General features: G+C 43.6%; 3 protein-coding genes across 7 annotated transcripts in view; 1 reads left to right on the top strand and 2 right to left on the bottom strand.

Annotated features, from left to right (window-relative positions):
- The window catches only part of LOC146490519 (uncharacterized), a 184,542-nt gene that overhangs the window by 13,375 nt on the left and 160,181 nt on the right, over positions 1-10,986 (bottom strand). The window lies entirely within an intron of this gene.
- LOC146490521 (protein NLRC3-like) overlaps positions 1-10,986 on the bottom strand; it is a 170,905-nt gene that overhangs the window by 87,640 nt on the left and 72,279 nt on the right. The window lies entirely within an intron of this gene.
- On the top strand, positions 285-8,057 carry LOC146490523 (uncharacterized). 3 transcript variants are annotated; one of them, XR_014872699.1, is made up of 2 exons: positions 285-7,895; positions 8,007-8,057. XR_014872699.1 is itself a non-coding variant. In XM_085152976.1 (2 exons), the coding sequence occupies exon 2, from the start codon at positions 1,456-1,458 to the stop codon at positions 7,309-7,311; it is 5,856 nt and encodes a 1,951-aa protein (XP_085009102.1). In that variant the 5' UTR covers positions 285-608; positions 720-1,455; the 3' UTR covers positions 7,312-8,057. The 3 variants fall into 3 exon arrangements, 2 of the variants coding, with proteins under 2 accessions (XP_085009102.1, XP_085009103.1); XM_085152976.1 differs by having other exon boundaries at positions 285-608; positions 720-8,057; XM_085152977.1 differs by having other exon boundaries at positions 285-878; positions 965-8,057.

Here is a 10,986-nt window from a genome sequence, read left to right as displayed (position 1 = left end):
TCCACTTTCTATAGATTATTAGAAGAAGATAGACAGGACACAACCTTTTACCTTAAAAAGAAATGGGAAGCTGAACTGGCCATAACTATAACAGAGAAGGAATGGGTCAGTATGTGTGAAATACAACACAGCACAACGAATTCGCCGTTGTGGAGGGTATTTTGCTGGAAAAATTTGACACGTTTTTTTCATTACACCCAAAATTAAAAGCAAACAGACCTCAAGTCCACAGAAATGTTGGAGACTGTGTGGAGAAACAGAAGCAGATCATTCACATGTATTCTGGATGTAGCTGACGCTGAAATGTTTGTGTGGGTTGCCATGACAACACCAAAGCGCGTCTGAGATCGTTATTGTTTTCTATTTGTTTTCTTTATTTGCTTCTCATGCTTGTGTACATTTGCAGTAGGAAAAGATAATCTATGAATCCAGTGATACATCTTTCTTATAAGAAATGTTTCTGTTAAAAAATTATTGTGAAGTAGTCACTTCCTGTGAGTCGCGGGAACCGGAAGTTGTGCGCGGGAGAGACAAGACAGAACGGTAACACGGCGGACTTTTTTTGGAATGTACAACTTTTCTACTGCTGGATTTTCAAGGCGTACACGGTAAAAATCATTATGCTGTTATTTGTTTAATACTTGTGCACTTTGTGAAACGAAATAAGTGGCTGAGATGAATATTATATGTGCTACTGATATTATTTTACTTGTTTCTAGTTTTCACGGTGCTCCATGATTGTGAGAGGAATAAAAGAATTGTGGACATCAGTACGAAGCGTGGATTCTTTCGACCAGAGTAGAAACAGTGAAAACGTGGCCCAATCCATCTGGAGGCTTCGGTGTACAAAGCTCTTCTCATTCTGCAGCAAGCTACAGGTCTCGGTTTGCAACGCGCTTCTCCTCCTGCAGCAAGCTACAGGCTTCGGTGTGCAAAGCTCTTCTCATCCTGCAGCAAGCTACAGGTATCGGTTGCTTCTCATCCTGCAGCGAGCTACAGGCTTCAGTGGACACGTTGCTTTGCATTTTGTAACAACCAATCGGGAGCTGCAGATTCAGCGGACACTCCAAGAAGCGGTTTCAGGCTAAAGCGTGAGTCCTCAGGCTATATTGCGCAGTTATTATACCTCATGAGTTGATGGATAGAACATGAGCTACAAATTTGCTATAATGGACAAGAAATTAATAGTGTTCAAATTTCAGACTGTGTAAAAAAAAAAAAAAAAAAAAAAAAAAAAGGGACAATCTGTGAAAGTTCTGGAAATTGTTGTTTTCTTACCTATTGTTTGCAAGCTTCATGAAGGCTGAAATTGAAGATTTATTTGCTGTCATACGTAAGAATCTAAGTGCCTTTGTGTTAATTTTAATAATTCTCCGCCTATTACATCCATTCCATTCTTGTAATTACCTTAGATATCTTGTCCTCTTCATAAGATACCCCCTTTAAAGTCTGAAAATGTCTAAAGATGGTCATAGTCACCCTGATGTTATGTCAGAAGTACAAGATGCAGTTGATTTGGAAGAGGAAAAAAGTGTAGTGTCCGAGAAATCTGAGACAAAAACAAGAAAATCCTCTCGTGAAAGGCGATTAACGCCAAAGATGCAGGAACTGAAAGATCAAGAGTTAACTCAAAAGGAGAAGAGGTTCAAAGCAACATATGAGAAATGGAAAAGCAACGTAAGAGACATTCGCACAAGGTTAAAGCAAGTATGCTCTGAGAGTGACATGTATGATATGATGGATGAGGCTGAGAAGCTAGAGTCTGAATTAAAGGAACAGTATGACAGAATTCGACTCCAAACCTCACCAAGTCAAGAAATTCGAAGAAAGATCGATGCATGCTCAGCCGTGACGGCCGACTTGCTGCAGCTGATGAGAGTGCGTCTGACTGAAGACGAAGGTGAGTTTGACACGGTGGCAGAAAGATCAAGGCTACGCATGCTACTTGATAATGAATACGCTAGGTCCATATATGGATCCACAGCCTCCAGAGTTACTGCACCCAGCTGTCACAATTCTAACCATCTCTCAGAGTCACCTAGCATTTCAGCTATGAGGGCGGAAGTGGCTGCTCAGCTGGCTGCAAAGAGAGCCGAAATTGATATGGAAGCTGCCATCGAAGCTCAACGTCAGCAGTTGAGAAAACTTGAAAATCAGAGGGACATTGATGTAATTCAGGCAAAGCTAAATGTCTACACTGAAGAAGAGGGAAGGGATGGGACACGCAGTCCTCCATTCAGCAAAGTGAGTGATGCTCACCCCTTCGCTCACCACATCCCAGATCAAGAACGGCAGGTTGTGCAAAACGAGACATCATTGGTCCAATCGCTACAAGAGTCATTAGCTCTCACTCGCTTGCCAACTCCAGAACCTTCTGTATTCTCGGGCGATCCTCTGAAGTTTACAGAATGGAGCATAAGCTTCAAAGCCCTCATAGAGAGACGATGCTCTGACCCTGCAGACAGGCTATTCTACCTGCAAAAGTACATAGCAGGTGAGGCAAAATCCTCTCTTGAAGGCAGCTTCTACAGAAAAGATGAAGAAGCCTATCAACAAGCATGGGATAGGTTAAATGCTAGATATGGCCATTCCTTTGTAGTGCAGCGGGCTTTCAGAGAGAAGCTAAATGGGTGGCCGAAGATTGGTGGAAAGGAATATCTCAAGTTAAGAGAGTTCAGTGATTTCCTCCAAACATGTAGTAATGCCATGCCTCACATAAAGGGCTTACAGGTTCTTAACGACTGTGAGGAGAATCAGAAAATACTAGTCAAGCTTCCTGATTGGGTGACATCTAGATGGAACCGTTATGTCACAGAGCAGCTAGATCGGGGCAACGACTATCCAAGCTTTCAAGAGTTTGCTTCCTTTATCTCTAAGGAGTCACGCATAGCATGCAATCCAGTGTCATCCTTACATGCCTTAAGGCACTCTGCAGAGGCACCACCAAGAGAGATGAAGCGTTCAAAAGCAAACACGTTTGCCACAAATGTGAAACCCCCAATCCCATCAAGCTCCACCGCCAAATCTGACCCTGGTGAAATCAAGTTGGGAGATGCAGGGAAACCAAAGAAATGGACCACACCAACACAAAATTCCAATAATGGCCAGTGTATTTGCTGTAGTGAGAACCATTCCATACATAAATGCAAGAGGCTTATGGACATGTCTGTAGAGGATAAGAAAAAATGCATACTTGAAAATAAGTTGTGTTTTGCATGTCTAAGAAAGGGTCACAATTCTAAAGACTGTAGGAACAGGGCCATGTGTGGCATATGCAGAAAGAGTCACCCAACACCATTGCATGAAGATCGTTCTACAGCAGCATCAACACAAGGCGCAGTTGAAGAAAGTACGTCGTCATTATCATGTTGTGTGAGTGGAGGTGAAGGTGGGAGTACGTCGATGATAGTCCCAGTGTGGATCTCAACACTTAGTGCTCCGGACACTGAAACCCTAGTGTATGCACTATTGGACACTCAAAGCAGTCACACATTTGTTGATCAGGAGGTGTGCGAAAAGCTACAAGCAACAATGGAACCAGTGAAACTTAAACTTTCCACCATGATGGGGAGAGACTCAGTCGTGAAGAGTCAAAGAGTATGCGAGCTCAAAGTTAGAGGATTTTCCTCTAATGTTTCCATCAGTTTGCCTCCTGCCTACACAAGGGACTTCATTCCTCTTGACCGCACACATATTCCCACTTGCCAGACAGCCAACAAATGGAAACATCTTGTAAGCATGGCCCAGGAGATACCCCCGTTGATGGACTGTGGTGTTGGATTGTTGATTGGATACGACTGCTCCAGAGCATTAATTCCAAGAAGGGTCATCACTGGGGGCGACTATGAGCCTTATGCTATTGAGACGGACCTTGGTTGGAGTATTGTGGGAAGCGCACCACAGTGTGTGCAGGCTAAAGATGTGACTGGTTTTTGCCATCGAGTGTCTGTCAGAGAGGTGCCACCCATAACACCATTTGCTGTCATCAAGGCCCTGGAGTCCAATTTTGCAGACACAAAACCTGGTGACAGAAGCATATCTCAAGAAGATATTTCCTTCCTGCAGATCTTGAAAGACAGAATCCAACAAAATAAGGATGGTCACCTGGAGATGCCTCTCCCTTTCAAAGCACGTCCGCATCTCCCAGACAACAAAAGGCTGGCGTTAGTACGGCTGAAGCATCTAAAGAGGAAGCTGGACAGAGATCCCAAATTCAAAATAGACTACGTGAGATTTATGGAAGGTGTCTTCAAGGATGGAGATGCAGAGAAAGTGGAAAACCAAGCAGAGCTGGGGAAAGTCTGGTATATCCCACATCAAGGAGTTTACCACCCCAGAAAACCAGGCAAAATCAGAGTGGTTTTCGACTGCTCTGCAAGGTATGAAGGCACCTCCTTAAACGACCATCTGCTAACAGGACCTGACCTCACAAATAGCCTAACAGCCGTGCTGTGCCGCTTCCGTAAACATCCCATCGCAGTCATGTGTGATGTGGAGAAAATGTTCCACAGGTTTCATGTGAACGAGGATGATAGAGACTACCTGCGGTTTCTCTGGTGGGAAAATGGAGACACAAACTCTGAACCCAGAGAGTACCGCATGAAGGTTCACCTGTTTGGAGCATCATCCTCCCCTGGCTGCGCCAATTATGGCATGAAACACCTTGCCAGCCAATGTGAGAAAGAGTACCCCTCCGCAGCTAGCTTCATCCAGAAGCATTTCTATGTCGACGATGGTCTCATAAGTGTAGAGTCGGTGGGTAAGGCAATTGAACTGGTCAAAGAAGCCCAAGCCGTGTGTGCCAAAGGAAAGCTGCACCTTCACAAATTTCTCTCCAATAGCCGAGAGGTCCTTGACTCTGTCGATGTTGCAGAGCGTGCTACGGAGGTAAAGAATGTTGATCTTAATCACGATGATTTACCAGTTCAAAGAGTGCTAGGTATAAGGTGGAACATTGAAAATGATAGCTTCTCCTTCAAGGTGTCACTTGAGGAGAAACCAGCAACGCGTCGAGGGATTCTCTCAATTGTGGCCTCCTTGTATGACCCTTTGGGGTTTCTTGCCCCAGTCATTCTTGAAGGGAAAAGAGTGCTGCAAGAGATGTGTCAGAGAGGCACAGGGTGGGATGAGCCACTACCCAAAGGCTTGAAGTTAAGGTGGGAGACTTGGATGAAGGATTTGGAGAACCTGGAAAGAATTGAAATTCAAAGATGCTTCATACCTGACAGCCTTGGTGAGATTCAGAGAGCCGAGCTTCATCATTTCTCCGATGCAAGCAGTCAAGGGTACGGCCAGTGCTCTTACATCAGAGTGGTAAGCAGAGAAAGGGTATTCTGCTCCTTGGTCATGGGCAAGGCGAGGGTTGCACCAACCAAAATAGTTACCATACCGAGACTTGAGTTAACTGCAGCAGTAACCTCGGCAACTGTGAGCAGCATGTTAAGGGAGGAGCTAGAGCTCAAGATTGATGACGAATATTTTTGGACAGACTCAAAGGTCGTGCTTGGTTACATCAGTAATGAAGCAAGAAGGTTCCATGTGTTCGTGGCAAACCGCGTGCAGAGAATTCGAGAAACCACCGATGCACGGAAATGGTATTATGTTGACACAGGAGAAAACCCTGCTGATCATGCCTCGAGAGGCCTCAAAGTAGCTGACCTCATCAAGTCAAATTGGTTCTCTGGTCCCAGCTTTCTATGGGAAAGAGAGATAGCCGCAAAACAGGCTACTTCAGATTTGCTGGTGGGGGACCCAGAGGTGAGGACTACTCGGGTGTTGAAGGTTGATGTAGCAAGGCAGTTTGACATCCAGAAGCATCTGCTGCGGTTCTCAAGATGGACTACAGCTGTCAACGTCATTGCTCGTATCCAGCGGCTGGCAAAGAGGATCAGGACCGCTGAGCCTTTAAACGTGGAAGAGAGAAAGCAAGCTGCACAGACTCTCGTCAAGCTTGCACAACAAGATGCTTTTCAAGAGGAGTTAAACACACTCAGCCAGAAACTAGGAAGACTGCCTTGCAACCACCAACTCTTTCAGCTTGACCTATTTCTCCAAGATGGCATAATGAGAGTAGGAGGAAGACTGAGGAAGGCATCTGTGCCTCTCGAGTTAAGACACCCAGTGATCCTTCCTAAAGATGGTGCTGTTACAAACCTCATCATTGCACACCATCATACCAAGATACAACACCAAGGCAGAGGACAAACCCTCAATGCACTGAGAGCCAATGGTTACTGGATCGCTGGTGGAAGTAAGGCTGTAGCCCAATACATCAGGCAGTGCGTACAGTGCAGGAGAGCCCGCGCGCCACCAGAGGAGCAACGGATGGCAGATCTACCTAGTGACCGTGTTGATCCCACACCACCATTCACTTATTGTGGTATGGACTGCTTTGGTCCTTTTCACACCAAACAAGGTCGCAAAGACCAAAAACGGTACGGCCTCCTCTTTACATGTTTTTGCTCAAGGGCAGTGCATATAGAGATGTTGGAGGATTTGACGACTGACGCGTTCATCAACGCTTTGCGCTGCTTCATTGCCCTTCGTGGAGCTGTTAGGCACATTAGGTCTGATCAGGGAACTAACTTTATGGGGGCAAGAAACGAGATGGCAAAGGCTCTGAAAGAACTTGATAAGGAAAGAGTGACTGCATACCTAGCAGAAAATCAGTGCGACTTCCAGATGAATACGCCCCACTCTAGTCATGCTGGAGGCGCATGGGAGCGTCAAATCCGGACAGTGAGAAGCGTACTGGGCACAGTCCTTGCCTGCAGTGTGGGAAGGTTGGATGATGCTTCATTAAGGACATTCCTTTATGAAGCCATGTGCATCGTGAATAACCGCCCTCTCACTGTTGATAACATCAATGACCCCAAAAGCTTGGAGCCACTCACACCGAACCACTTGATCACCATGAAATCCTCAATCCCACTTCCACCTCCAGGTAAATTTGTCAAGGAGGACCTGTATGCTAAGAAACGGTGGAGAAGGGTCCAGTATCTGACTGAGCAATTTTGGCACAGATGGAGAAAGGAATACCTGGCCAATATTGCTCTGAGACAGCGATGGCATACACCAAGACGTAATGTGGAGGTGGGTGACATCGTGATTCTCAAAGAGGAAGATGTTCCTCGCAATGAATGGAAACTCGCTAGGGTTGTGGAAGCACATGAGGATGATGATGGACTTGTACGGAAGGTGACAATCCAGACTGGTGATCGGAAGTTAGGAAAGGGAGGCGAACGCCTCGTCCAACCCTCCATCATTCAGAGACCCATTCAGAAATTAGTGGTCCTGTTGAAAAACAGCTAAAATTGGGAAAATGCCATTCATTGATTAGATTTCCCTTCTAAAATAGAAGTTGTCATTATGCTGTACTTCATGCACATGTTATGGAGATGTAAATTCTACTGTTCATATTGTTGAATTCATTTGTTGAGAAAAGAATATTGTTTATGTCAATGCAAGAGTGTTTTAAAACAACAACATGGTTCTTGGGAATTACCATTGATTTAATGAGCAATGCCAGTGTATTTACGTTCACAGTTGTAATAATCAAAGGTAATTGGTGGGAGTGTAGCTGACGCTGAAATGTTTGTGTGGGTTGCCATGACAACACCAAAGCGCGTCTGAGATCGTTATTGTTTTCTATTTGTTTTCTTTATTTGCTTCTCATGCTTGTGTACATTTGCAGTAGGAAAAGATAATCTATGAATCCAGTGATACATCTTTCTTATAAGAAATGTTTCTGTTAAAAAATTATTGTGAAGTAGTCACTTCCTGTGAGTCGCGGGAACCGGAAGTTGTGCGCGGGAGAGACAAGACAGAACGGTAACACGGCGGACTTTTTTTGGAATGTACAACTTTTCTACTGCTGGATTTTCAAGGCGTACACGGTAAAAATCATTATGCTGTTATTTGTTTAATACTTGTGCACTTTGTGAAACGAAATAAGTGGCTGAGATGAATATTATATGTGCTATTGATATTATTTTACTTGTTTCTAGTTTTCACGGTGCTCCATGATTGTGAGAGGAATAAAAGAATTGTGGACATCAGTACGAAGCGTGGATTCTTTCGACCAGAGTAGAAACACTGGAAGTGCATAAAAATTAAAAAGAAGACCTTAAAATGACCATGGATAATATTCTGGGTTATGCACTTCCAAACACCTGCCAAGTGATGTATCTAGGAAACATAAAAGAACAGATAATAAAGGAGGACTATAGCTAGTTAAAATAATTCTAGCTGCAACCAAAAAAGCAATCACAAAGAAGTGGTTACACCCAGACCCTCCCACTCAGCGAGATTGGATTAGTATTGTAGATCTCAGAGATGGAAAAAATAACATTCAATATTAGACTGATGGGATGTAAATACGATAGACAATGGAGGAAGTGGAAAGCATTCCGAGTAAAGTAGAGAGGGTGTCTGTCTCCTGAACTCAAACTGGGAGCTGCTGCCACACCCAGTCCAACATAGCCAGGCTTTCTTTGCTGCTTTGACAAAACCTCAAATCCCAGTCAGAGATGATGAGCATCATCACAGTGATGATCATTTCTCTGTAACCCAGGCTTTCTGCTTCAGGATCTGTGCACGCTCACAGAACAAGGAGACCTTTAAACATCATTTCACTAAATGGATGGACTGAGCTCAGCCTACAGAAGAACTGGTGCCAGAGATCATAAAGAACATCAAACAGTCAAATTCAACACTTTTAATGGAAATATGAGATTAATGCTGCAGACAATCATGAACCTGCTGAATTCATGAACATCAAGAATGCAGCGAGTGGTAAAATAAAGATTTGACCTCAGTGTGCTCAGTGTTCCTGTCTATTCCTAACATATTCCTAACATGATAGCTGCACTTTAGAGCTCTAAAACTGGAACTGACACATAAAAATACTGAGAACACAGACTAGCAGCCACTGCATGGCCTCGAGTACCTATGTGGTGCGTTCAAAGAGCATCAGCACAGACATGGTGGGTTCAATAATATAGGACATAACAATTTCTACGGCGAAAATACTATCAATGAATGAGCCATAACATTTTAGCCATGTAAACATGTTATCAGTGGGCTTTCCAACAATTTACATTGATCATTAAAAGATAAAATACGTGAGTCGAGGTCACTACGAGCCATGTGAGGGTCAAACATGGCAGAGAACCTTCCAGCAGCATCGTGGTTTATAATCCGCCTTTGGGTCATCAGTTTAGGAGATGAAGGATCCAAGTAAAATAACAAGTTAAACTAGAAAGCGAAAATTTCAGAAGAAATTTTAAGTGTGCCTATGCCGCTGCAAATCAGTGTCGTTTGCCATTCATCATTCAGATCTGCAGACGCTGTGCACAGAGGTTCATGAGCAGAAGTCCCATTGTACCACGGCAGACCCGACAATGTTTGCATGAACACGCTTTGTAGAATTACTTTATTGACCACTTTTCACACATGGTTGCTGTACCCACACAGCTGGCTGTAGCTTTTCATCTCACAGCCCGACACACACCAAAAACAACACCCGAGAGAGCACAGACTTTACGCCTGAGAGGTGTGATTGCAGATGCCGCTCAGGTGGGTCCACCTCCCCTGCAGCGGCACTGCAGACCACGCCCCGCCACACACATCAAACATGTAAAATAAATATTTGTGCACTTTTGCATTCACTTTTTGTTATTTTTACACAGTGTTCTGAATGATTAACAATGGTCTACAGCCAATCTTGTGTATTATTATACAAACTTTGGTTGTAAGATTCAGATAACTATTTAATTAAAGCTAAATATTTTATATGAGAGTAAGAAAGAAAAGTATTTCTTTGTGCCCCCCTTTCCCTGTTAATGCCCTACCTGGCCCCCTGGCAAAAGCTTTGCTAGATCCGCCCCTGCACAGTTACCAGCTGTCAGCTACTTAGAAAAGGATCCTGGTGTTATTTGTCTCTCAGAAACAGTTCATAACTTCAACTCATTCATGTCACCTAAAAGGTAAACCTGTTTCTCCATCACCAGTTCAGCTCTGATGATTCAGTAAGGACATCTCCTGGTTTGGACCAGCCCTTTTTTTCAGCTGTGGCTCCAGCAAACATCAGCTGATACTAGAAATTAAAATCAAAGGAATTCTAACAACAGCTGATCAACCTTAAACGTGCTGCTGTTGTTTAGCGCGATAAACAAACAAGAGAGAAAAGCCGATCATTGATCAGTTTCATGACTGAAGTTTCAACAAGCGAGAGAAAGACAGGAGAGGCTGTCATAAAGTTCAACATCAGTAAGATTTCATTCAAGTGGACATAATCAATATTCCCTCTGTCACGTAAAGGAATGTTATTTTTCTGTCACTATGTTATCATTCACATGCACAATCATTATTTCATCATTACTTCATTAGTCTATCACCTATCATTATCATTATTCAGTTATCATCCTTATTATCATGTATCATTTATCACAGTCTAGATGCAATGCTTCATTATGCATAGCACCAGCATAGTGGTAAGTTCACGGTAAGTCAGATGAGGACACTCAACTTTTGGTGGCCTGGTCCAACAATCTTACACAACAGCACACTCGTCTTACACAGTTGTTATGTTCCAAAACTATATATGGGAAACATCTGGTTTCGAGTCCGGGAAGGGTTGTTGTTGTTCTGATAAGATCATGTCCAGGAATTGTTCTGACGTCATAAAGGCTATAAAGCTTTCTGTTTTGGGGATGAGCGAAGAGGCTGGCTCCCACACTCTGTAATACGTGTGTGTTTAATAAATCACTTTTTGGACACTCCCTGGGACTCTGTCTGCGCTTACTTTTCCTTCCAAATCAAAAGAACCTTTACACCTCTAAGCTGTGCGTGTGCGCAATCTGCTGACACGCTCTCTGCACACAGAAAATCTGCATTGCGCACAAAAAGATATCTAACCTGAATTGAAATTAAAATAAATACGTTAATAATTCTGTTTTGCAGTGTTAGTCAGTGACTGGCTGCTCC

Source organism: Neolamprologus multifasciatus, unplaced genomic scaffold, assembly GCF_963576455.1.
Source record: "Neolamprologus multifasciatus unplaced genomic scaffold, fNeoMul1.2 chr03_unloc_1, whole genome shotgun sequence".
NCBI classification, from domain to species: Eukaryota; Metazoa; Chordata; class Actinopteri; order Cichliformes; family Cichlidae; genus Neolamprologus; species Neolamprologus multifasciatus.
This window is presented reverse-complemented; position numbering and strand designations above follow the sequence as displayed.

What these genes read in the sequence shown, in the direction of transcription:
- LOC146490523 (XM_085152976.1), top strand. Translation starts at nt 1,456, where the DNA reads ATGTCTAAAGATGGTCATAGTCACCCTGATGTTATGTCAGAAGTACAA.